This window comes from Chiloscyllium punctatum, chromosome 2, assembly GCF_047496795.1.
Source record: "Chiloscyllium punctatum isolate Juve2018m chromosome 2, sChiPun1.3, whole genome shotgun sequence".
Classification (NCBI taxonomy): Eukaryota; Metazoa; Chordata; class Chondrichthyes; order Orectolobiformes; family Hemiscylliidae; genus Chiloscyllium; species Chiloscyllium punctatum.
In genome coordinates this window covers 39,797,070-39,820,013 of record NC_092740.1, presented here as the reverse complement: position 1 = coordinate 39,820,013, position 22,944 = coordinate 39,797,070, and the positions used below count along the sequence as shown (strand labels likewise).

At 60.5% G+C, this 22,944-nt stretch overlaps 1 protein-coding gene across 1 annotated transcript in view; it reads left to right on the top strand.

The window, feature by feature from the left end:
- The first annotated feature begins 7,776 nt into the window (after window positions 1-7,776).
- The window catches only part of LOC140492276 (unconventional myosin-Ie-like), a 30,314-nt gene continuing 15,146 nt past the window's right edge, over window positions 7,777-22,944 (top strand). The window contains exons 1-2 of the mRNA XM_072591228.1: window positions 7,777-7,909; window positions 17,557-17,646. Of these exons, the coding sequence (XP_072447329.1) occupies window positions 7,832-7,909; window positions 17,557-17,646 (168 nt within the window). The 5' untranslated portion in view covers window positions 7,777-7,831. The remainder of the gene's footprint in view (window positions 7,910-17,556; window positions 17,647-22,944) is intronic.

Genomic DNA, 22,944 nt, shown 5'->3' with positions numbered 1-22,944 from the left:
GGTGCTGCAGGCTGAGGGGGGGGACGGAGGGACAATCAGTCGGTCTTAGGGACTCGGCTTTGATGGGGAAAGGGGGAGAGGTTTAGGCTGTTCAGGCATTCCAATCCCACCCACAACCTACCAAAGGCAGCTGAAGAGGAGGTGACAGAGATAGGGAGGGGGGTGTAGGGGGCTGGAGGGGGTGACAGAGATAGGGAGGGGGTGTAGGGGGCTGGAGGGGGTGACAGAGATAGGGAGGGGGTGTAGGGGTCTGGAGGGGGTGTAGGGGGTTGGAGGGGGTGACAGAGATAGGGAGGGGGTGTAGGGGTCTGGAGGGGGTGTAGGGGGTTGGAGGGGGTGACAGAGATAGGGAGGGGGTGTAGGGGTCTGGAGGGGGTGTAGGGGCTGGAGGGGGTGACAGAGATAGGGAGGGGGTGTAGGGGGCTGGAGGAGGTGACAGAGATAGGGAGAGGGTGTAGTGGGGCCTGCAGGGAGGTGACAGAGATTGGGAGGTGTGTCGTTTTCACGCTGCTGGGCGTGAGATCTTCCTGCGCACAAATTGATTCCATCTTTACACCAGTTGGAAAAATGCAAGAAGTGCTCCGGGACTTGCTGGGGACACAGCAGGCGCTCGAGGAATGCAGGGGCTTGCAGATCCTGTTGGTCATCTTATAACTCTGAGTTCCCCTCACACCGCCCCCCCCCCACCCCCCCCCCCCCCTTCCCCTCCGACCCCTCCAGGTCCCCTTGACTATCGGGGCCCATGGCTATGCGCTGTGTTGTACCCAGGCCCCACACACTCTGCTCTCTCAGGAGACAGAGGAAGGAAGGTTGGCAGTCTGACTGAGGGTTCACACACTCTCGCGAATAGCCACTGGCTTTCAGTTCCTCCCAACTCCTGGCGAAGACCAGCCCTGATAAGGGTCCAAAGGTCATATCGTCTTCACAACTTACACACACTGAGTCACCAGCATATATTAGATTCCGGTCTGTAACTCCCTCCCGAGTATCTGTTATTCTGTATATAACCCACCCCGAACCCCTCGATTAGGTTCCAGTCTGTAACTCCCTCCTGGGTATCTGTTATTCTGTATATAACCCACCCCGAACCCCTCGATTAGATTCCAGTCTGTAACTCCCTCCGGGGCATCGGTTATTGTGTATATAACCCACCCCGAACACCTCGATTAGATTCCGGTCTGTAACTCCCTCCCGGGTACCTGTTATTCTGTATATAACCCACCCGAACCCCTCGATTAGATTCCAGTCTGTAACTCCCTCCGGGTATCTGTTATTCTGTATATAACCCACCCCGAACCCCTCGATTAGATTCCAGTCTGTAACTCCCTCCCGGGTATCTGTTATTCTGTATATAACCCACCCAGAACCCCTCGATTAGATTCCAGTCTGTAACTCCCTCCCGGGTATCTGTTATTCTGTATATAACCCACCCGAACCCCTCGATTAGATTCCAGTCTGTAACTCCCTCCCGGGTATCTGTTATTCCGTATATAACCCACCCCGAACCCCTGGATTAGATTCCAGTCTGTAACTCCCTCCCGGGTATCTGTTATTCCGTATATAACCCACCCGAACCCCTCGATTAGATTCCAGTCTGTAACTCCCTCCCGGGTATCTGTTATTCTGTATATAACCCACCCCGAACCCTCGATTAGGTTCCAGTCTGTAACTCCCTCCCGGGTATCTGTTATTCTGTATATAACCCACCCCGAACCCCTCGATTAGATTCCAGTCTGTAACTCCCTCCCGGGTATCTGTTATTCTGTATATAACCCCACCCCGAACCCCTCGATTAGATTCCAGTCTGTAACTCCCTCCGGGTATCTGTTATTCTGTATATAACCCACCCCGAACCCCTCGATAAGATTCCAGTCTGTAACTCCCTCCGGGCTATCTGTTAATCTGTATATAACCCACCCCGAACCCCTCGATTAGATTCCAGTCTGTAACTCCCTCCCGGGTATCTGTTATTCTGTATATAACCCACCCGAACCCCTCGATAAGATTCCAGTCTGTAACTCCCTCCCGGGCTATCTGTTAATCTGTATATAACCCACCCCGAACCCCTCGATTAGATTCCAGTCTGTAACTCCCTCCCGGGTATCTGTTATTCTGTATATAACCCCCACCCTGAACCCCTCGATTAGATTCCATTCTGTAACTCCCTCCGGGGTATCTGTTATTCTGCATATAACCCACCCCGAACCCCTGGATTAGATTCCAGTCTGTAACTCCCTCCCGGGTATCTGTTATTCTGTATGTAACCCACCCTGAACCCCTCGATTAGATTCCAGTCTGTAACTCCCTCCCGGGGTATCTGTGATTCTGTATATAACCCACCCCGAACCCCTTGATTAGATTCCAGTCTGTAACTCCCTCCCGGGGTATCTATCATTCTGTATATAACCCAACCCGAACCCCTCGATTAGATTCCAGTCTGTAACTCCTTCCCGGGTATCTGTTATTCTGTATATAACCCACCCCGAACCCCTGGATTAGATTCCAGTCTGTAACTCCCCTCCCGGGTATCTGTTATTCTGTATATAACCCACCCCGAACCCCTCGATTAGATTCCAGTCTGTAACTCCCTCCCGGGTATCTGTTATTCTGTATATAACCCACCCCGAACCCCTCGATTAGATTCCAGTCTGTAACTCCCTCCCAGGGTATCTGTTATTCTGTATATAACCCACCCCGAACCCCTCGATTAGACTCCAGTCTGTAACTCCCTCCCGGGTATCTGTTATTCTGTATATAACCCACCCCGAACCCCTGGATTAGATTCCAGTCTGTAACTCCCTCCCGGGTATCTGTTATTCTGTATATAACCCACCCCGAACCCCTCGATTAGATTCCAGTCTGTAACTCCCTCCCGGGTATCTGTTATTCTGTATATAACCCACCCCGAACCCCTGGATTAGATTCCAGTCTGTAACTCCCTCCCGGGTATCTGTTATTCTGTATATAATCCACCCCGAACCCCTCGATGAGATTCCGGTCTGTAACTCCCTCTCGGGTATCTGTTATTCTGTATATAACCCACCCCGAACCCCTCGATTAGATTCCAGTCTGTAACTCCCTCCGGTATCTGTTATTCTGTATATAATCCACCCCGAACCCCTCGATTAGATTCCAGTCTGTAACTCCCTCCCGGGGTACTGTTATTCTGTATATAACCCACCCCGAACCCCTCGATTAGATTCCAGTCTGTAACTCCCTCCCAGGGTATCTGTTATTCTGTATATAACCCACCCCAAACCCCTCGATTAGATTCCAGTCTGTAACTCCCCCTCCAGGGTATCTGTTATTCTGTATATAACCCACCCCGAACCCCTCGATTAGATTCCAGTCTGTAACTCCCTCCCGGGTATCTGTTATTCTGTATATAACCCACCCCGAACCCCTCGATTAGATTCCAGTCTGTAACTCCCTCCCGGGTATCTGTTATTCTGTATATAATCCACCCCGAACCCCTCGATTAGATTCCAGTCTGTAACTCCCTCCCGGGGTATCTGTTATTCTGTATATAACCCACCCCGAACCCCTCGATTAGATTCCAGTCTGTAACTCCCTCCCGGGGTATCTGTTATTCTGTATATAACCCACCCTAAACCCCTCGATTAGATTCCAGTCTGTAACTCCCTCCCAGGGTGCTGTTAATCTGTATATAACCCACCCCGAACCCCTCGATTAGATTCCAGTCTGTAACTCCCTCCCGGGGTATCTGTTATTCTGTATATAACCCACCCCGAACCCCTCGATTAGATTCCAGTCTGTAACTCCCTCCCAGGTATCTGTTATTCTGTATATAACCCACCCTGAACCCCTCGATTAGATTCCAGTCTGTAACTCCCTCCCGGGGTATCTGTTATTCTGTATATAACCCACCCCGAACCCCTCGATTAGATTCCAGTCTGTAACTCTCTCCCAGGTATCTGTTATTCTGTATATAACCCACCCCGAACCCCTCGATTAGATTCCAGTCTGTAACTCCCTCCAGGGGTATCTGTTATTCTGTATATAACCCACCCCGAACCCCTCGATTAGATTCCAGTCTGTAACTCCCTCCCAGGGTGCTGTTAATCTGTATATAAACCCCCCGGCCCGCCCCACTCCCCGCTGTGAAGGGTGGTGGATGGGTGATCAATGCTTGCCTGTTTATGAGGGAGCTTTGTTGGTAATTCCGCACCAGTACCTTCCCCCTATTCCCGGGGTCATCGGATACATTGCTGACTTTACAGGGCACTGTCTCATTCCCTGGTATTCCTGTGATTCCAATCCAAATTGTCAGGATGGGCCAGGTGTCTGCAGTTTGACAGCTGAAGTCATTTTTATTGCAAATTGTTTGACTCCACGTTTGCAAACACGTAGCTCTGCTGCGGAAAACTCTGTCATGTTTCATGTAAACACACACTCTCTCACACTGTCTGTCTCTCTCCCATTCTGTCTCTCTCTCTCTCTCTCGCGATCTCGATCTCTCTCAATCTCTCTCAATCTCAATCTCTCACTCACTCGATCTCTCTCGCGATCTCAATCTCTCTCTCTCGATCTCTCTTTCAATCTTTCACTCACTCGATCTCTCTCTCTCTCACTAAATCAATCTCAAACTCTCAATCTTAATCCAAAAGAGAAAATGCTGGAAAATCTCAGCAGGTCTGTTAAAGCTCTGACAAAGGGTCAGTTCGACTCGAAACGTCAGCTCTTTTCTCTCCTCACAGATGCTGTCAGACCTACTGAGATTTTCCAGCATTTTCTCTTTTGGTTTCAGATTCCAGCATTCGCAGTAATTTGCTTTTATCTCAATCTCTCAATCTCTCATTCACTCGATCTCGCAATCTCTCTCAATCTCTCTCTCTCAATCTCTCTCAATCTCTCTCTCTCAATCTCTCTCTCTCAATCTCAATCCTGCTGTCTCAATCGCTCTCTCTCTCAATCTCTCTCTCTCTCAATCTCAAAATCTCAATCCCTCTCTCTCAATCTCTCTCTCTCTCTCTCTCAATCTCTCTCAATCCCTCTCTCTCAATCTCAATCTCTCTCTCAATCTCAATCTCTCTCTATCAATCTCATTCTCTCTCAATCCCTCTATCTCAATCTCTCTCCCTCACAATCTCTCTCTCTCAATCTCAATCCCTCTCTCAATCGCGCTCTCTCAATCCCTCTCTCTCAATCTCTCTCAATCCCTCTCTCTCAAACTCTCTCTCTCAACCTCTCTCTCTCAATCTCAATCTCTCTCTCTCAATCCTTCTCTCTGAATCCCTCTCTCTCTCTCAATCTCTCTCAATCCCTCTCTCTCAATCTCAATCCCTCTCTCTCAATCCCTCTCTCTTAATCTCAAACTCTCAATCTCAGTCCCTCTCTCTCAATCTCTTCTTTCAATCTCTCTCTCTCAATCTCTCTCAATCCCTCTCTCTCAATCTCAATCCCTCTCTCTCAATCCCTCTCTCTTAATCTCAAACTCTCAATCTCAGTCCCTCTCTCTCAATCTCTTCTTTCAATCTCTCTCTCTCAATCTCTCTCTAACTCTCTCAATCCCTCTCTCTCAATCTCTCTCAATCCCTCTCTCAATCTCAATCCCTCTCTCTCAATCCCTCTCTCTCAATGCCTCTCTCTCAATCTCTTTCTCTGAATCCCTCTCTCTCAATCTCTCTTTCTCACAATCTCTCTCAATCTCAAACTCTCTCTCAATCTCTCTGTCTCATTCTCTCTCTCTCTCTCAATGCCTCTCTCTCAATGCCTCACTCTCAATCCCTCTCTCTCGATCTCTCTCTCTCTCTCTCTCAATCCCTCTCTCTCAATCCCACTCAATCTCAATCTCTCTCAATCCCTCTCTCTTAATCTCTCTCTCTCAATCTTAATCTCTCTCAATCCCTTTCTCTCAATCTCCCTCTCTCAATCCCTCTCTCTCACTCTTTCTCAATCCCTCTCTATCAATCTCTCTCTCTTAATCTCAATCTCTCTCTCAATCCCTCTCTCTCTCAATCTCTCTCTCTCTCAATCTCAATCTCTCTCAATCTCTCTCTCAATTTCTCTCAATCTTAATCTCTCTCAATCCCTATCTCTCAATCTCTCTCTCTCTCAATCTCAATCTCTCTCAATCTCTCTCTCAATTTCTCTCAATCTTAATCTCTCTCAATCCCTATCTCTCAATCTCTCTCTCTCTCTCAATCTCAATCTCTCTCAATCTCTCTCTCAATTTCTCTCAATCTTAATCTCTCTCAATCCCTATCTCTCAATCTCTCTCTCTCTCTCAATCTCAATCTCTCTCAATCCCTCTCTCTCAATCTCAATCTCTCTCTCAATCCCTCTCTCTCAATCTCAATCTCTCTCTCAATCCCTCTCAATCTCAATCTCTCTCAATCCCTCTCTCTCAATCCCTCTCAATCTCAATCTCTCTCAATCCCTCTCTCTCAATCTCTCTCTCTTAATCTCAATCTCTCTCTCAATCCCTCTCTCTCTCAATCTCTCTCTTTCTCAAACTCAATCTCTCAATCCCTCTGTCTCAATCCATCTCTCTCAATCTCAATCTCAATCCCTCGCTCTCAATCCCTCTCTCTCAATCTCAATCTCTCTCAATTCCTTTCTCTGAATCTCTCTCTCAATCCCTCTCTCTCAATCTCTCTCAATCCCTCTCTCTCAATCTCTCTCTCTCAATCTGTCTCTCTCAATCTCTCTCTCTCTCAATCCCTCTCTCTCAATCTCGATCTCTCATTCACTCGATCTCTCTCTCTCTCAATCTCTCTCTCTCAATCTCTCTCTCCCTCTCTCTCTCTCAATTTCTCTCACTTTCTCTCTCAATCTCTCTCACTCTCTCTCACTCTCTCAATCTCTCTCTCTCTCAATCCCTCTGTCTCAATCTCTCTCCATCAATCTCTCTCTTGCTGCTCCCACACTCTCGCGATAATAAACGCTGAGTGCTATGGACAGAAGGAGAGATGGGGAGAGTAGATCTCCAGGGAATCCTGCTCTTTGTGCAACTGTGAATCGTGCTGCTCTGTCGTCCTTCTCTAGATGCTATTGTCAGCTCACAGCCAGTAACGTCCCTGTAACCCTGGTTAGCTCCAATACACCCACATCTCGTATTTCTCTCTCTCGCTTACACTGACCGCTGACAGGGAGATCAAACAGGTTCCCCACTGGTTTGAAGTGACTTTTACTGCAGAGAACAGAGAGACCGCCTGAGTTGGAGGTTTCTCGCGCTGTCATTGGCTGACCCCGGGCAGGTCAGCGACAAACGGAAAGCAGAGGAACCTTTGTCATTGGTCACTGGTCATGAGCTCACAGGCCAATCAGCTCGAACTGCTATCAACGCCCCGGTGCCAGTTCATCTGCAGATCACTGATCGAATGTGCAGCTGTGGAAACAGGGCTGGCAATGAGCATCAGGGGACCGTATCTGAAAACAGGCAGCAGTGATCCCGATTTGGAAACATGTCCGCAATTAGAAACGCAGAACGCTTTAGAAAGAAATTGACCATGTCCCGAGTTGCCCCCTTGAGAAGTTGGGGGTGGGGTTGCTGGTGGAGGGACAGCCTTGAACCCCAGGAAATTAGGAAACTGAGTGAGGTGGAGATCTGACAGGATAGGCTGGAGGGGCTGAGTGGCCTCCGCCCCAGAGGCATCGTCCCGCTCATGGCAGGTGTCTGGGCGGGCCCTGTAAGGGGGAGGTTGGGGGCTTGGCGACGCGTGTGAGGGTGCCAGATGGCGGTCAGTTGTTGTTGTACCATTGGTGTGGCGCCGCTGGAGCCTGACCCTGACCTTGCGATCCCGCGCAGGGGAGTAAAGAGCGCTACCACTGGCAGGCGCAAAACGTCAAACACAGCGGTGTGGATGACATGGTTCTGTTGTCGAAAATCACGGAGGACGCCATCGTGGAGAATCTCAGGAAGAGATACATGGACGATTACATTTTTGTATCCTCTTCACTGAGGGAGTGGGCGCTGTGGGAAGGTCAGTGCTGAGGGAGTGGGCACTGTGGGAGGGTCAGTGCTGAGGGAGTGGGCGCTGTGGGAGGGTCAGTGCTGAGGGAGTGGGTGCTGTCAGAGGTCAGTGCTGAGGGAGCGGGCGCTGTGGGAGGGTCAGTGCTGAGGGAGCAGGCGCTGCCGGAGGGTCAGTGCTGAGGGAGCGGGCACTGTGGGAGGGTCAGTGCTGAGGGAGCGGGCGCTGTCGGAGGGTCAGTGCTGAGGGAGCAGGCGCTGTCGGAGGGTCAGTGCTGAGGGAGCGGGCACTGTGGGAGGGTCAGTGCTGAGGGAGCGGGCGCTGTCGAAGGGTCAGTGCTGAGGGAGCGGGCACTGTGGGAGGGTCAGTGCTGAGGGAGTGGGCACTGTGGGAGGGTCAGTGCTGAGGCAGTGGGCGCTGTCGGAGGGTCAGTGCTGAGGGAGTGGGCACTGTGGGAGGGTCAGTGCTGAGGGTGTGGGTGCTGTGGGAGGGTCAGTGCTGAGGGAGCGGGCACTGTGGGAGGGTCAGTGCTGAGGGAGTGGGCGCTGTCGGAGGGTCAGTGCTGAGGGAGCGGGCACTGTGGGAGGGTCAGTGCTGAGGGAGTGGGCACTGTGGGAGGGTCAGTGCTGAGGGTGTGGGTGCTGTGGGAGGGTCAGTGCTGAGGGAGTGGGTACTGTGGGAGGGTCAGTGCTGAGGGAGTGGGTGCTGTCGGAGGGTCAGTGCTGAGGGAGTGGGTGCTGTGGGAGGGTCAGTGCTGAGGGAGTGGGCGCTGTCGGAGGGTCAGTGCTGAGGGAGCGGGCACTGTGGGAAGGTCAGTGCTGAGGGAGTGGGCACTGTGGGAGGGTCAGTGCTGAGGGAGTGGGCGCTGTGGGAGGGTCAGTGCTGAGGGAGTGGGTGCTGTCAGAGGGTCAGTGCTGAGGGAGCAGGCGCTGTCGGAGGGTCAGTGCTGAGGGAGCGGGCACTGTGGGAGGGTCAGTGCTGAGGGAGCGGGCGCTGTCGAAGGGTCAGTGCTGAGGGAGCGGGCACTGTGGGAGGGTCAGTGCTGAGGGAGTGGGCGCTGTGGGAGGGTCAGTGCTGAGGCAGTGGGCGCTGTCGGAGGGTCAGTGCTGAGGGAGTGGGCACTGTGGGAGGGTCAGTGCTGAGGGAGTGGGCGCTGTCGGAGGGTCAGTGCTGAGGGAGCGGGCACTGTGGGAGGGTCAGTGCTGAGGGAGTGGGCACTGTGGGAGGGTCAGTGCTGAGGGTGTGGGTGCTGTGGGAGGGTCAGTGCTGAGGGAGTGGGTACTGTGGGAGGGTCAGTGCTGAGGGAGTGGGTGCTGTCGGAGGGTCAGTGCTGAGGGAGTGGGTGCTGTGGGAGGGTCAGTGCTGAGGGAGCAGGCGCTGTCGGAGGGTCAGTGCTGAGGGAGCGGGCACTGTGGGAAGGTCAGTGCTGAGGGAGTGGGCACTGTGGGAGGGTCAGTGCTGAGGGAGTGGGCGCTGTGGGAGGGTCAGTGCTGAGGGAGTGGGTGCTGTCAGAGGGTCAGTGCTGAGGGAGCGGGCGCTGTGGGAGGGTCAGTGCTGAGGGAGCAGGCGCTGTCGGAGGGTCAGTGCTGAGGGAGCGGGCACTGTGGGAGGGTCAGTGCTGAGGGAGCGGGCGCTGTCGGAGGGTCAGTGCTGAGGGAGCAGGCGCTGTCGGAGGGTCAGTGCTGAGGGAGCGGGCACTGTGGGAGGGTCAGTGCTGAGGGAGCGGGCGCTGTCGAAGGGTCAGTGCTGAGGGAGCGGGCACTGTGGGAGGGTCAGTGCTGAGGGAGTGGGCACTGTGGGAGGGTCAGTGCTGAGGCAGTGGGCGCTGTCGGAGGGTCAGTGCTGAGGGAGTGGGCACTGTGGGAGGGTCAGTGCTGAGGGTGTGGGTGCTGTGGGAGGGTCAGTGCTGAGGGAGCGGGCACTGTGGGAGGGTCAGTGCTGAGGGAGTGGGCGCTGTCGGAGGGTCAGTGCTGAGGGAGCGGGCACTGTGGGAGGGTCAGTGCTGAGGGAGTGGGCACTGTGGGAGGGTCAGTGCTGAGGGTGTGGGTGCTGTGGGAGGGTCAGTGCTGAGGGAGTGGGTACTGTGGGAGGGTCAGTGCTGAGGGAGTGGGTGCTGTCGGAGGGTCAGTGCTGAGGGAGTGGGTGCTGTGGGAGGGTCAGTGCTGAGGGAGTGGGTGCTGTGGGAGGGTCACTGCTGAGGGAGCGGGTGCTGTCGGAGGGTCAGCGCTGAGGGAGTGGGTGCTGTCGGAGGGTCAGTGCTGAGGGAGTGGGTGCTGTGGGAGGGGCAGCGCTGAGGGAGTGGGTGCTGTCGGAGGGTCAGCGCTGAGGGAGTGGGTGCTGTGGGAGGGTCAGCGCTGAGGGAGCGGGTGCTGTGGGAGGGTCAGTGCTGAGGGAGTGGGCACTGTGGGAGGGTCAGTGCTGAGGGTGTGGGTGCTGTGGGAGGGTCAGTGCTGAGGGAGCGGGCACTGTGGGAGGGTCAGTGCTGAGGGAGTGGGCGCTGTCGGAGGGTCAGTGCTGAGGGAGCGGGCACTGTGGGACGGTCAGTGCTGAGGGAGTGGGCACTGTGGGATGGGTCAGTGCTGAGGGAGTGGGTGCTGTGGGAGGGTAGTGCTGAGGGAGCGGGTGCTGTCGGAGGGTCAGTGCTGAGCGAGTGGGTGCTGTGGGAGGGTCAGTGCTGAGGGAGTGGGCGCTGTGGGAGGGTCAGTGCTGAGGGAGTGGGTGCTGTCAGAGGGTCTGTGCTGAGGGAGCGGGCACTGTCGGAGGGTCTGTGCTGAGGGAGCGGGCACTGTCGGAGGGTCAGTGCTGAGGGAGCGGGCACTGTCGGAGGGTCAGTGCTGAGGGAGCGGGCATTGTGGGAGGGTCAGTGCTGAGGGAGTGGGTGCTGTTGGAGGGTAGTGCTGAGGGATCGGGTGCTGTGGGAGGGTCAGTGCTGTGGGAGTGGGTGCTGTGGGAGGGTCGGCGCTGAGGAAGTGGGTGCTGTCGGAGGGTCAGTGCTGAGGGAGTGGGTGCTGTCGGAGGGTCAGTGCTGAGGGAGTGGGTGCTGTGGGAGGGTCAGCGCTGAGGGAGTGGGTGCTGTCGGAGGGTCAGTGCTGAGGGAGCGGGCGCTGTCGGAGGGTCAGTGATGAGGGAGTGTGCGCTGTGGGGGGGTCAGTGCTGAGGGAGCGGGTGCTGTCGGAGGGTCAGTGCTGAGGGAGTGGGCGCTGTGGGAGGGTCAGTGCTGAGGGAGTGGGCGCTGTTGGAGGTTCAGTGCTGAGGGAGTGGGTGCTGTGGGAGGGTCAGTGCTGAGGGAGCGGGCGCTGTGGGAGGGTCAGTGCTGAGGGAATGGGTGCTGTCGGAGGGTCAGTGCTGAGGGAGTGGGTGCTGTGGGAGGGTCAGTGCTGAGGGAGCGGGCGCTGTCGGAGGGTCAGTGCTGAGGGAGCGGGCACTGTGGGAGGGTCAGTGCTGAGGGAGCGGGTGCTGTGGGAGGGTCAGTGCTGAGGGAGCGGGCGCTGTGGGAGGGTCAGTGATGAGGGAGTGGGTGCTGTCGGAGGGTCGGTGCTGTGGGAGTGGGTGCTGTCAGAGGGTCTGTGCTGAGGGAGCGGGCACTGTCGGAGGGTCAGTGCTGAGGGAGCGGGCGCTGTGGGAGGGTCAGTGCTGAGGGAGTGGGCGCTGTCGGAGGGTCAGTGCTGAGGGAGCGGGCACTGTCGGAGGGTCAGTGCTGAGGGAGCGGGCACTGTGGGAGGGTCAGTGCTGAGGGAGTGGGTGCTGTCGGAGGGTAGTGCTGAGGGAGCGGGTGCTGTCGGAGGGTCAGTGCTGAGGGAGTGGGCGCTGTCGTAGGGTCAGCACTGAGGGAGTGGGTGCTGTGGGAGGGTCAGTGCTGAGGGAGTGGGTGCTGTCGGAGGGTCAGTGCTGAGGGAGTGGTTGCTGTCGGAGGGTCAGTGCTGAGGGAGTGGGCGCTGTCGGAGGGTCAGTGCTGAGGGAGCGGGCACTGTTGGAGGGTCAGTGCTGAGGGAGCGGGCACTGTTGGAGGGTCAGTGCTGAGGGAGTGGGTGCTTTCGGAGGGTCAGTGCTGAGGGAGTGGGCACTGTCGGAGGGTAAGTGCTGAGGGAGTGGGTGCTGTCGGAGGGTCAGTGCTGAGGGAGTGTGCGCTGTGGGGGGGTCAGTGCTGAGGGAGCGGGCACTGTGGGAGGGTCAGTGCTGAGGGAGTGGGTGCTGTCGGAGGGTAGTGCTGAGGGAGCGGGTGCTGTGGGAGGGTCAGTGGTGAGGGAGTGGAGGCTGTGGGAGGGTCAGTGCTGAGGGAGTGGGCGCTGTGGGAGGGTCAGTGCTGAGGGAGCGGGCGCTGTGGGAGGGTCAGTGCTGAGGGAGCGGGCGCTGTCGGAGGGTCAGTGCTGAGGGAGCGGGCGCTGTGGGAGGGTCAGTGCTGAGGGAGTGGGTGCTGTGGGAGGGTCAGTGCTGAGGGAGTGGGCGCTGTGGGAGGGTCAGTGCTGAGGGAGTGGGTGCTATGGGAGGGTCAGCGCTGAGGGAGCGGGTGCTGTCGGAGGGTCAGTGCTGAGGGAGCGGGTGCTGTCGGAGGGTCAGTGCTGAGGGAGTGGGCACTGTGGGAGGGTCAGTGCTCAGGGAGTGGGCGCTGTGGGAGGGTCAGTGCTGAGGGAGCGGGCGCTGTGGGAGGGTCAGTGCTGAGGGAGCGGGCGCTGTGGGAGGGTCAGTGCTGAGGGAGTGGGCGCTGTCGGAGGGTCAGTGCTGAGGGAGCGGGCGCTGTGGGAGGGTCAGTGCTGAGGGAGTGGGTGCTGTGGGAGGGTCAGTGCTGAGGGAGCGGGCGCTGTCGGAGGGTCAGTGCTGAGGGAGTGGGCGCTGTGGGAGGGTCAGTGCTGAGGGAGCGGGCACTGTCGGTGGGTCAGTGCTGAGGGAGTGGGCGCTGTGGGAGGGTCAGTGCTGAGGCAGTGGGCGCTGTCGGAGGGTCAGTGCTGAGGGAGTGGGCACTGTGGGAGGGTCAGTGCTGAGGGAGTGGGCGCTGTCGGAGGGTCAGTGCTGAGGGAGCGGGCACTGTGGGAAGGTCAGTGCTGAGGGAGTGGGCACTGTGGGAGGGTCAGTGCTGAGGGAGTGGGCGCTGTGGGAGGGTCAGTGCTGAGGGAGTGGGTGCTGTCAGAGGGTCAGTGCTGAGGGAGCAGGCGCTGTCGGAGGGTCAGTGCTGAGGGAGTGGGCACTGTGGGAGGGTCAGTGCTGAGGGAGTGGGCGCTGTCGGAGGGTCAGTGCTGAGGGAGCGGGCACTGTGGGAAGGTCAGTGCTGAGGGAGTGGGCACTGTGGGAGGGTCAGTGCTGAGGGAGTGGGCGCTGTGGGAGGGTCAGTGCTGAGGGAGTGGGTGCTGTCAGAGGGTCAGTGCTGAGGGAGCAGGCGCTGTCGGAGGGTCAGTGCTGAGGGAGCGGGCACTGTGGGAGGGTCAGTGCTGAGGGAGCGGGCGCTGTCGAAGGGTCAGTGCTGAGGGAGCGGGCACTGTGGGAGGGTCAGTGCTGAGGGAGTGGGCGCTGTGGGAGGGTCAGTGCTGAGGCAGTGGGCGCTGTCGGAGGGTCAGTGCTGAGGGAGTGGGCACTGTGGGAGGGTCAGTGCTGAGGGAGTGGGCGCTGTCGGAGGGTCAGTGCTGAGGGAGCGGGCACTGTGGGAGGGTCAGTGCTGAGGGAGTGGGCACTGTGGGAGGGTCAGTGCTGAGGGTGTGGGTGCTGTGGGAGGGTCAGTGCTGAGGGAGTGGGTACTGTGGGAGGGTCAGTGCTGAGGGAGTGGGTGCTGTCGGAGGGTCAGTGCTGAGGGAGTGGGTGCTGTGGGAGGGTCAGTGCTGAGGGAGCAGGCGCTGTCGGAGGGTCAGTGCTGAGGGAGCGGGCACTGTGGGAAGGTCAGTGCTGAGGGAGCGGGCGCTGTGGGAGGGTCAGTGCTGAGGGAGCAGGCGCTGTCGGAGGGTCAGTGCTGAGGGAGCGGGCACTGTGGGAGGGTCAGTGCTGAGGGAGCGGGCGCTGTCGGAGGGTCAGTGCTGAGGGAGCAGGCGCTGTCGGAGGGTCAGTGCTGAGGGAGCGGGCACTGTGGGAGGGTCAGTGCTGAGGGAGCGGGCGCTGTCGAAGGGTCAGTGCTGAGGGAGCGGGCACTGTGGGAGGGTCAGTGCTGAGGGAGTGGGCACTGTGGGAGGGTCAGTGCTGAGGCAGTGGGCGCTGTCGGAGGGTCAGTGCTGAGGGAGTGGGCACTGTGGGAGGGTCAGTGCTGAGGGTGTGGGTGCTGTGGGAGGGTCAGTGCTGAGGGAGCGGGCACTGTGGGAGGGTCAGTGCTGAGGGAGTGGGCGCTGTCGGAGGGTCAGTGCTGAGGGAGCGGGCACTGTGGGAGGGTCAGTGCTGAGGGAGTGGGCACTGTGGGAGGGTCAGTGCTGAGGGTGTGGGTGCTGTGGGAGGGTCAGTGCTGAGGGAGTGGGTACTGTGGGAGGGTCAGTGCTGAGGGAGTGGGTGCTGTCGGAGGGTCAGTGCTGAGGGAGTGGGTGCTGTGGGAGGGTCAGTGCTGAGGGAGTGGGTGCTGTGGGAGGGTCACTGCTGAGGGAGCGGGTGCTGTCGGAGGGTCAGCGCTGAGGGAGTGGGTGCTGTCGGAGGGTCAGTGCTGAGGGAGTGGGTGCTGTGGGAGGGGCAGCGCTGAGGGAGTGGGTGCTGTCGGAGGGTCAGCGCTGAGGGAGTGGGTGCTGTGGGAGGGTCAGCGCTGAGGGAGCGGGTGCTGTGGGAGGGTCAGTGCTGAGGGAGTGGGCACTGTGGGAGGGTCAGTGCTGAGGGTGTGGGTGCTGTGGGAGGGTCAGTGCTGAGGGAGCGGGCACTGTGGGAGGGTCAGTGCTGAGGGAGTGGGCGCTGTCGGAGGGTCAGTGCTGAGGGAGCGGGCACTGTGGGACGGTCAGTGCTGAGGGAGTGGGCACTGTGGGATGGGTCAGTGCTGAGGGAGTGGGTGCTGTGGGAGGGTAGTGCTGAGGGAGCGGGTGCTGTCGGAGGGTCAGTGCTGAGGGAGTGGGTGCTGTGGGAGGGTCAGTGCTGAGGGAGTGGGCGCTGTGGGAGGGTCAGTGCTGAGGGAGTGGGTGCTGTCAGAGGGTCTGTGCTGAGGGAGCGGGCACTGTCGGAGGGTCTGTGCTGAGGGAGCGGGCACTGTCGGAGGGTCAGTGCTGAGGGAGCGGGCACTGTCGGAGGGTCAGTGCTGAGGGAGCGGGCATTGTGGGAGGGTCAGTGCTGAGGGAGTGGGTGCTGTTGGAGGGTAGTGCTGAGGGATCGGGTGCTGTGGGAGGGTCAGTGCTGTGGGAGTGGGTGCTGTGGGAGGGTCGGCGCTGAGGAAGTGGGTGCTGTCGGAGGGTCAGTGCTGAGGGAGTGGGTGCTGTCGGAGGGTCAGTGCTGAGGGAGTGGGTGCTGTGGGAGGGTCAGCGCTGAGGGAGTGGGTGCTGTCGGAGGGTCAGTGCTGAGGGAGCGGGCGCTGTCGGAGGGTCAGTGATGAGGGAGTGTGCGCTGTGGGGGGGTCAGTGCTGAGGGAGCGGGTGCTGTCGGAGGGTCAGTGCTGAGGGAGTGGGCGCTGTGGGAGGGTCAGTGCTGAGGGAGTGGGCGCTGTTGGAGGTTCAGTGCTGAGGGAGTGGGTGCTGTGGGAGGGTCAGTGCTGAGGGAGCGGGCGCTGTGGGAGGGTCAGTGCTGAGGGAATGGGTGCTGTCGGAGGGTCAGTGCTGAGGGAGTGGGTGCTGTGGGAGGGTCAGTGCTGAGGGAGCGGGCGCTGTCGGAGGGTCAGTGCTGAGGGAGCGGGCACTGTGGGAGGGTCAGTGCTGAGGGAGCGGGTGCTGTGGGAGGGTCAGTGCTGAGGGAGCGGGCGCTGTGGGAGGGTCAGTGATGAGGGAGTGGGTGCTGTCGGAGGGTCGGTGCTGTGGGAGTGGGTGCTGTCAGAGGGTCTGTGCTGAGGGAGCGGGCACTGTCGGAGGGTCAGTGCTGAGGGAGCGGGCGCTGTGGGAGGGTCAGTGCTGAGGGAGTGGGCGCTGTCGGAGGGTCAGTGCTGAGGGAGCGGGCACTGTCGGAGGGTCAGTGCTGAGGGAGCGGGCACTGTGGGAGGGTCAGTGCTGAGGGAGTGGGTGCTGTCGGAGGGTAGTGCTGAGGGAGCGGGTGCTGTCGGAGGGTCAGTGCTGAGGGAGTGGGCGCTGTCGTAGGGTCAGCACTGAGGGAGTGGGTGCTGTGGGAGGGTCAGTGCTGAGGGAGTGGGTGCTGTCGGAGGGTCAGTGCTGAGGGAGTGGTTGCTGTCGGAGGGTCAGTGCTGAGGGAGTGGGCGCTGTCGGAGGGTCAGTGCTGAGGGAGCGGGCACTGTTGGAGGGTCAGTGCTGAGGGAGCGGGCACTGTTGGAGGGTCAGTGCTGAGGGAGTGGGTGCTTTCGGAGGGTCAGTGCTGAGGGAGTGGGCACTGTCGGAGGGTAAGTGCTGAGGGAGTGGGTGCTGTCGGAGGGTCAGTGCTGAGGGAGTGTGCGCTGTGGGGGGGTCAGTGCTGAGGGAGCGGGCACTGTGGGAGGGTCAGTGCTGAGGGAGTGGGTGCTGTCGGAGGGTAGTGCTGAGGGAGCGGGTGCTGTGGGAGGGTCAGTGGTGAGGGAGTGGAGGCTGTGGGAGGGTCAGTGCTGAGGGAGTGGGCGCTGTGGGAGGGTCAGTGCTGAGGGAGCGGGCGCTGTGGGAGGGTCAGTGCTGAGGGAGCGGGCGCTGTCGGAGGGTCAGTGCTGAGGGAGCGGGCGCTGTGGGAGGGTCAGTGCTGAGGGAGTGGGTGCTGTGGGAGGGTCAGTGCTGAGGGAGTGGGCGCTGTGGGAGGGTCAGTGCTGAGGGAGTGGGTGCTATGGGAGGGTCAGCGCTGAGGGAGCGGGTGCTGTCGGAGGGTCAGTGCTGAGGGAGCGGGTGCTGTCGGAGGGTCAGTGCTGAGGGAGTGGGCACTGTGGGAGGGTCAGTGCTGAGGGAGTGGGCGCTGTGGGAGGGTCAGTGCTGAGGGAGCGGGCGCTGTGGGAGGGTCAGTGCTGAGGGAGCGGGCGCTGTGGGAGGGTCAGTGCTGAGGGAGTGGGCGCTGTCGGAGGGTCAGTGCTGAGGGAGCGGGCGCTGTGGGAGGGTCAGTGCTGAGGGAGTGGGTGCTGTGGGAGGGTCAGTGCTGAGGGAGCGGGCGCTGTCGGAGGGTCAGTGCTGAGGGAGTGGGCGCTGTGGGAGGGTCAGTGCTGAGGGAGCGGGCACTGTCGGTGGGTCAGTGCTGAGGGAGTGGGCACTGTCGGAAGGTCAGTGCTGAGGGAGCGGGCACTGTCGGTGGGTCAGTGCTGAGGGAGCGGGTGCTGTTGGAGGGTCAGTGCTGAGGGAGCAGGCACTGTCGGAGGGTCAGTGCTGAGGGAGCGGGCGCTGTGGGAGGGTCAGTGCTGAGGGAGTGGGCACTGTGGGAGGGTCAGTGCTGAGGGAGTGGGTGCTGTCGGAGGGTCAGTGCTGAGGGAGCGGGTGCTGTGGGAGGGTCAGTGCTGAGGGAGTGGGCGCTGTGGGAGGGTCAGGATTGGGGTCAGATCTGTACCTGTCTAACACTGAGGTATGGTTCTGGAGGAAGCCATGTGTTCCCAAACCTGAACGTTCAGTATTATCCTTAACCTCTCAGAGAACAGACCTACATTGGGCCTGTCCTTATCTCCGTCAACCCTTTCAAACAGATGGCGTACTTCACAGATCGCGAGGTGGAACTTTACCAGGGAGCTGTAAGTTCAGATATCTCTCTCTCTCAACAGTCACCTCCCCTGGTTAATCTCACAGTGTGCACGGTGCTCCGAGTGTGGGTTTGACCGAGGGGAGACCGGGGAACTGTGCACGGTGCTCCGAGTGTGGGTCTGACCGAGGGAGACTGGGGAACTGTGCACGGTGCTCCAAGTGTGGGGTCTGACTGAGGGGAGAGTGGGGAACTGTGCACGGTGCTCCGAGTGTGGGTTTGACCGAGGGGAGACCGGGGAACTGTGCACGGTGCTCCAAGTGTGGGGTCTGACTGAGGGGAGAGTGGGGAACTGTGCACGGTGCTCCGAGTGTGGGTCTGACCAAGGGAGACCGGGGAACTGTGCACGGTGCTCCGAGTGTGGGTTTGACCGAGGGGAGACCGGGGAACTGTGCACGGTGCTCCAAGTGTGGGGTCTGACTGAGGGGAGAGTGGGGAACTGTGCACGGTGCTCCGAGTGTGGGTCTGACCAAGGGAGACCGGGGAACTGTGCACGGTGCTCCGAGTGTGGGTCTGACCGAGGGGAGAGTGGGGAACTGTGCACGGTGCCCCGAGTGTGGGGTCTGACCGAGGGGAGACCGGGGAACTGTGCACGGTGCCCCGAGTGTGGGTCTGACTGAGGGGAGACCGGGGAACTGTGCACGGTGCTCCGAGTGACCGAGGGGAGACCGGGGAACTGTGCACGGTGCTCCGAGTGCGGGTCTGACCAAGGGGAGACCGGGGAACTGTGCACGGTGCTCCGAGTGACCGAGGGGAGACCGGGGAACTGGGCACGGTGCTCCGAGTGTGGGACTGACCGAGGGACACCGGGGAACTGTGCACGGTGCTCCGAGTGTGGGTCTGACCGAGGGGAGAGACTGGGGAACTGTGCACGGTGCTCCGAGTGTAGGTCTGACCGAGGGGAGACCGGAGAACTGTGCACGGTGCTCCGAGTGTGGGTCTGACCGAGGGGAGAGACCGGGGAACTGTGCACGGTGCTCCGAGTGTGGGTCTGACTGAGGGAGACCAGGGAACTGTGCACGGTGCTCCGAGTGTGGGTCTGACCGAGGGGAGACCCGGGAACTGTGCACGGTGCTCCGAGTGTGAGTCTGACCGAGGGACACCGGGGAACTGTGCACGGTGCTCCGAGTGTGGGGTCTGACCGAGGGGAGACTGGGGAACTGTGCACGGTGCTCCGAGTGTGGGTCTGCCAAGGGGAGACCGGGGAACTGTGCACGGTGCTCCGAGTGTGAGTCTGACCGAGGGACACCGGGGAACTGTGCACGGTGCTCCGAGTGTGGGGTCTGACCGAGGGGAGACTGGGGAACTGTGCACGGTGCTCCGAGTGTGGGTCTGACCGAGGGGAGACCGGGGAACTGTGCACGGTGCTCCGAGTGTGGGTCTGACCGAGGGGAGACCGGGGAACTGTGCACGGTGCTCCAAGTGTGGGTCTGACCGAGGGGAGACCGGGGAACTGTGCACGGTGCTCCGAGTGTGGGTCTGACCGAGGGGAGACCGGGGAACTGTGCACGGTGCTCCGAGTGTGGGTCTGACCGAGGGGAGACCGGGGAACTGTGCACGGTGCTCCGAGTGTGGGTCTGACCGAGGGGAGACCGGGGAAATGTGCACGGTGCTCCGAGTGTGGGTCTGACTGAGGGAGACCGGGGAACTGTGCACGGTGCTCCGAGTGTGGGTCTGACCGAGGGGAGACCGGGGAACTGTGCACGGTGCTCCGAGTGTGGGTCTGACCGAGGGAGACTAGGGAACTGTGCACGGTGCTCCGAGTGTGGGTCTGACTGAGGGAGACCGGGGAACTGTGCACGGTGCTCCGAGTGTGGGTCTGACCGAGGGGAGACCGGGGAACTGTGCACGGTGCTCCGAGTGTGGGTCTGACCGAGGGAGACTAGGGAACTGTGCACGGTGCTCCGAGTGTGGGTCTGACCGAGGGGTGACCGGGGAAATGTGCACGGTGCTCGGAGTGTGGGTCTGACCGAGGGGAGACCGGGGAACTGTGCACGGTGCTCCTAGTGTGGGTCTGTCCGAGGGGAGACCGGGGAACTGTGCACGGTGCTCCGAGTGTGGGGTCTGACCGAGGGGAGAGTGGGGAACTGTGCACGGTGCTCCGAGTGTGGGTCTGACCGAGGGACACCGGGGAACTGTGCACGGTGCTCAGAGTTTGGGTCTGACCGAGGGGGAGACCGGGGAACTGTGCACGGTGCCCCGAGTGTGGGTCTGACCGAGGGGGAGACCGGGGAACTGTGCACGGTGCCCCGAGTGTGGGTCTGACCGAGGGGAGACCGGGGAACTGTGCTCGGTGCTCCGAGTTTGGGTCTGACCGAGGGGGAGACCGGGGAACTGTGCTCGGTGCTCCGAGTGTGGGTCTGACTGAGGGGAGAGTGGGGAACTGTGCACGGTGCTCCGAGTGTGAGTCTGACCGAGGGAGACCGGGGAACTGTGCACGGTGCTCCGAGTTTGGGTCTGACCGAGGGGAGACCGGGGAACTGTGCACGGTGCCCCGAGTGTGGGTCTGACCGGGGGCAGACCGGGGAACTGTGCACGGTGCCCCGAGTGTGGGTCTGACCGAGGGCAGACTGGGGAACTGTGCACGGTGCTCCGAGTGTGGGTCTGACCGAGGGACACCGGGGAACTGTGCACGGTGCTCCGAGTGTGGGTCTGACCGAGGGAGACCGGGGAACTGTGCACGGTGCTCCGAGTGTGGGTCTGACCGAGTGACACCGGGGAACTGTGCACGGTGCTCCGAGTGTGGGTCTGACCGAGGGAGACTGGGGAACTGTGCACGGTGCTCCGAGTGTGGGTCTGACCGAGGGAGACTGGGGAACTGTGCACGGTGCTCCGAGTGTGGGTCTGACCGAGGGACACCGGGGAACTGTGCACGGTGCTCCGAGTGTGGGTCTGACCGAGGGGAGACTGGGGAACTGTGCACGGTGCTCCGAGTGTGGGTCTGACTGAGGGGAGACCGGGGAACTGTGCACGGTGCTCCGAGTGTGGGTCTGACCGAGGGAGACTGGGGAACTGTGCACGGTGCTCCGAGTGTGGGTCTGACCGAGGGGAGACCGGGGAACTGTGCACGGTGCTCCTAGTGTGGGTCTGTCCGAGGGGAGACCGGGGAACTGTGCACGGTGCTCCAAGTGTGGGTCTGACCGAGGGGAGACCGGGGAACTGTGCACGGTGCTCCGAGTGTGGGTCTGACCGAGGGAGACTGGGGAACTGTGCACGGTGCTCCGAGTGTGGGGTCTGACCGAGGGGAGACCGGGGAACTGTGCACGGTGCTCCGAGTGTGGGTTTGACCGAGGGGAGACTGGGGAACTGTGCACGGTGCTCCGAGTGTGGGTCTGACCGAGGGGAGAGACTGGGGAACTGTGCACGGTGCTCCGAGTGTAGGTCTGACCGAGGGGAGACCGGAGAACTGTGCACGGTGCTCCGAGTGTGGGTCTGACCGAGGGGAGAGACCGGGGAACTGTGCACGGTGCTCCGAGTGTGGGTCTGACTGAGGGAGACCAGGGAACTGTGCACGGTGCTCCGAGTGTGGGTCTGACCGAGGGGAGACCCGGGAACTGTGCACGGTGCTCCGAGTGTGAGTCTGACCGAGGGACACCGGGGAACTGTGCACGGTGCTCCGAGTGTGGGGTCTGACCGAGGGGAGACTGGGGAACTGTGCACGGTGCTCCGAGTGTGGGTCTGACCGAGGGAGACTATGGAACTGTGCACGGTGCTCCGAGTGTGAGTCTGACCGAGGGGAGACTGGGGAACTGTGCACGGTGCTCCGAGTGTGGGTCTGACCGAGGGGAGACCGGGGAACTGTGCACGGTGCTCCGAGTGTGGGTCTGCCAAGGGGAGACCGGGGAACTGTGCACGGTGCTCCGAGTGTGAGTCTGACCGAGGGACACCGGGGAACTGTGCACGGTGCTCCGAGTGTGGGGTCTGACCGAGGGGAGACCGGGGAACTGTGCACGGTGCTCCGAGTGTGGGTCTGACCGAGGGGAGACCGGGGAACTGTGCACGGTGCTCCGAGTGTGGGTCTGACCGAGGGGAGACCGGGGAACTGTGCACGGTGCTCCGAGTGTGGGTCTGACCGAGGGGAGACCGGGGAACTGTGCACGGTGCTCCGAGTGTGGGTCTGACCGAGGGGAGACCGGGGAACTGTGCACGGTGCTCCGAGTGTGGGTCTGACCGAGGGGAGACCGGGGAACTGTGCACGGTGCTCCGAGTGTGGGTCTGACCGAGGGGAGACCGGGGAAATGTGCACGGTGCTCCGAGTGTGGGTCTGACTGAGGGAGACCGGGGAACTGTGCACGGTGCTCCGAGTGTGGGTCTGACCGAGGGGAGACCGGGGAACTGTGCACGGTGCTCCGAGTGTGGGTCTGACCGAGGGAGACCGGGGAACTGTGCACGGTGCTCCGAGTGTGGGTCTGACTGAGGGAGACCGGGGAACTGTGCACGGTGCTCCGAGTGTGGGTCTGACCGAGGGGAGACCGGGGAACTGTGCACGGTGCTCCGAGTGTGGGTCTGACCGAGGGAGACTAGGGAACTGTGCAGGGTGCTCCGAGTGTGGGTCTGACCGAGGGGTGACCGGGGAACTGTGCACGGTGCTCGGAGTGTGGGTCTGACCGAGGGGAGACCGGGGAACTGTGCACGGTGCCCCGAATGTGGGGTCTGACCGAGGGGAGACCGGGGAACTGTGCACGGTGCCCCGAGTGTGGGTCTGACCGAGGGGGAGACCGGGGAACTGTGCACGGTGCCCCGAGTGTGGGTCTGACCGAGGGGAGACCGGGGAACTGTGCACGGTGCTCCGAGTGTGGGTCTGACTGAGGGGAGAGTGGGGAACTGTGCACGGTGCTCCGAGTGTGAGTCTGACCGAGGGAGACCGGGGAACTGTGCACGGTGCTCCGAGTTTGGGTCTGACCGAGGGGAGACCGGGGAACTGTGCACGGTGCCCCGAGTGTGGGTCTGACCGGGGGCAGACCGGGGAACTGTGCACGGTGCCCCGAGTGTGGGTCTGACCGAGGGCAGACTGGGGAACTGTGCACGGTGCTCCGAGTGTGGGTCTGACCGAGGGACACCGGGGAACTGTGCACGGTGCTCCGAGTGTGGGTCTGACCGAGGGAGACCGGGGAACTGTGCACGGTGCTCCGAGTGTGGGTCTGACCGAGGGACACCGGGGAACTGTGCACGGTGCTCCGAGTGTGGGTCTGACCGAGGGAGACTGGGGAACTGTGCACGGTGCTCCGAGTGTGGGTCTGACCGAGGGAGACTGGGGAACTGTGCACGGTGCTCCGAGTGTGGGTCTGAC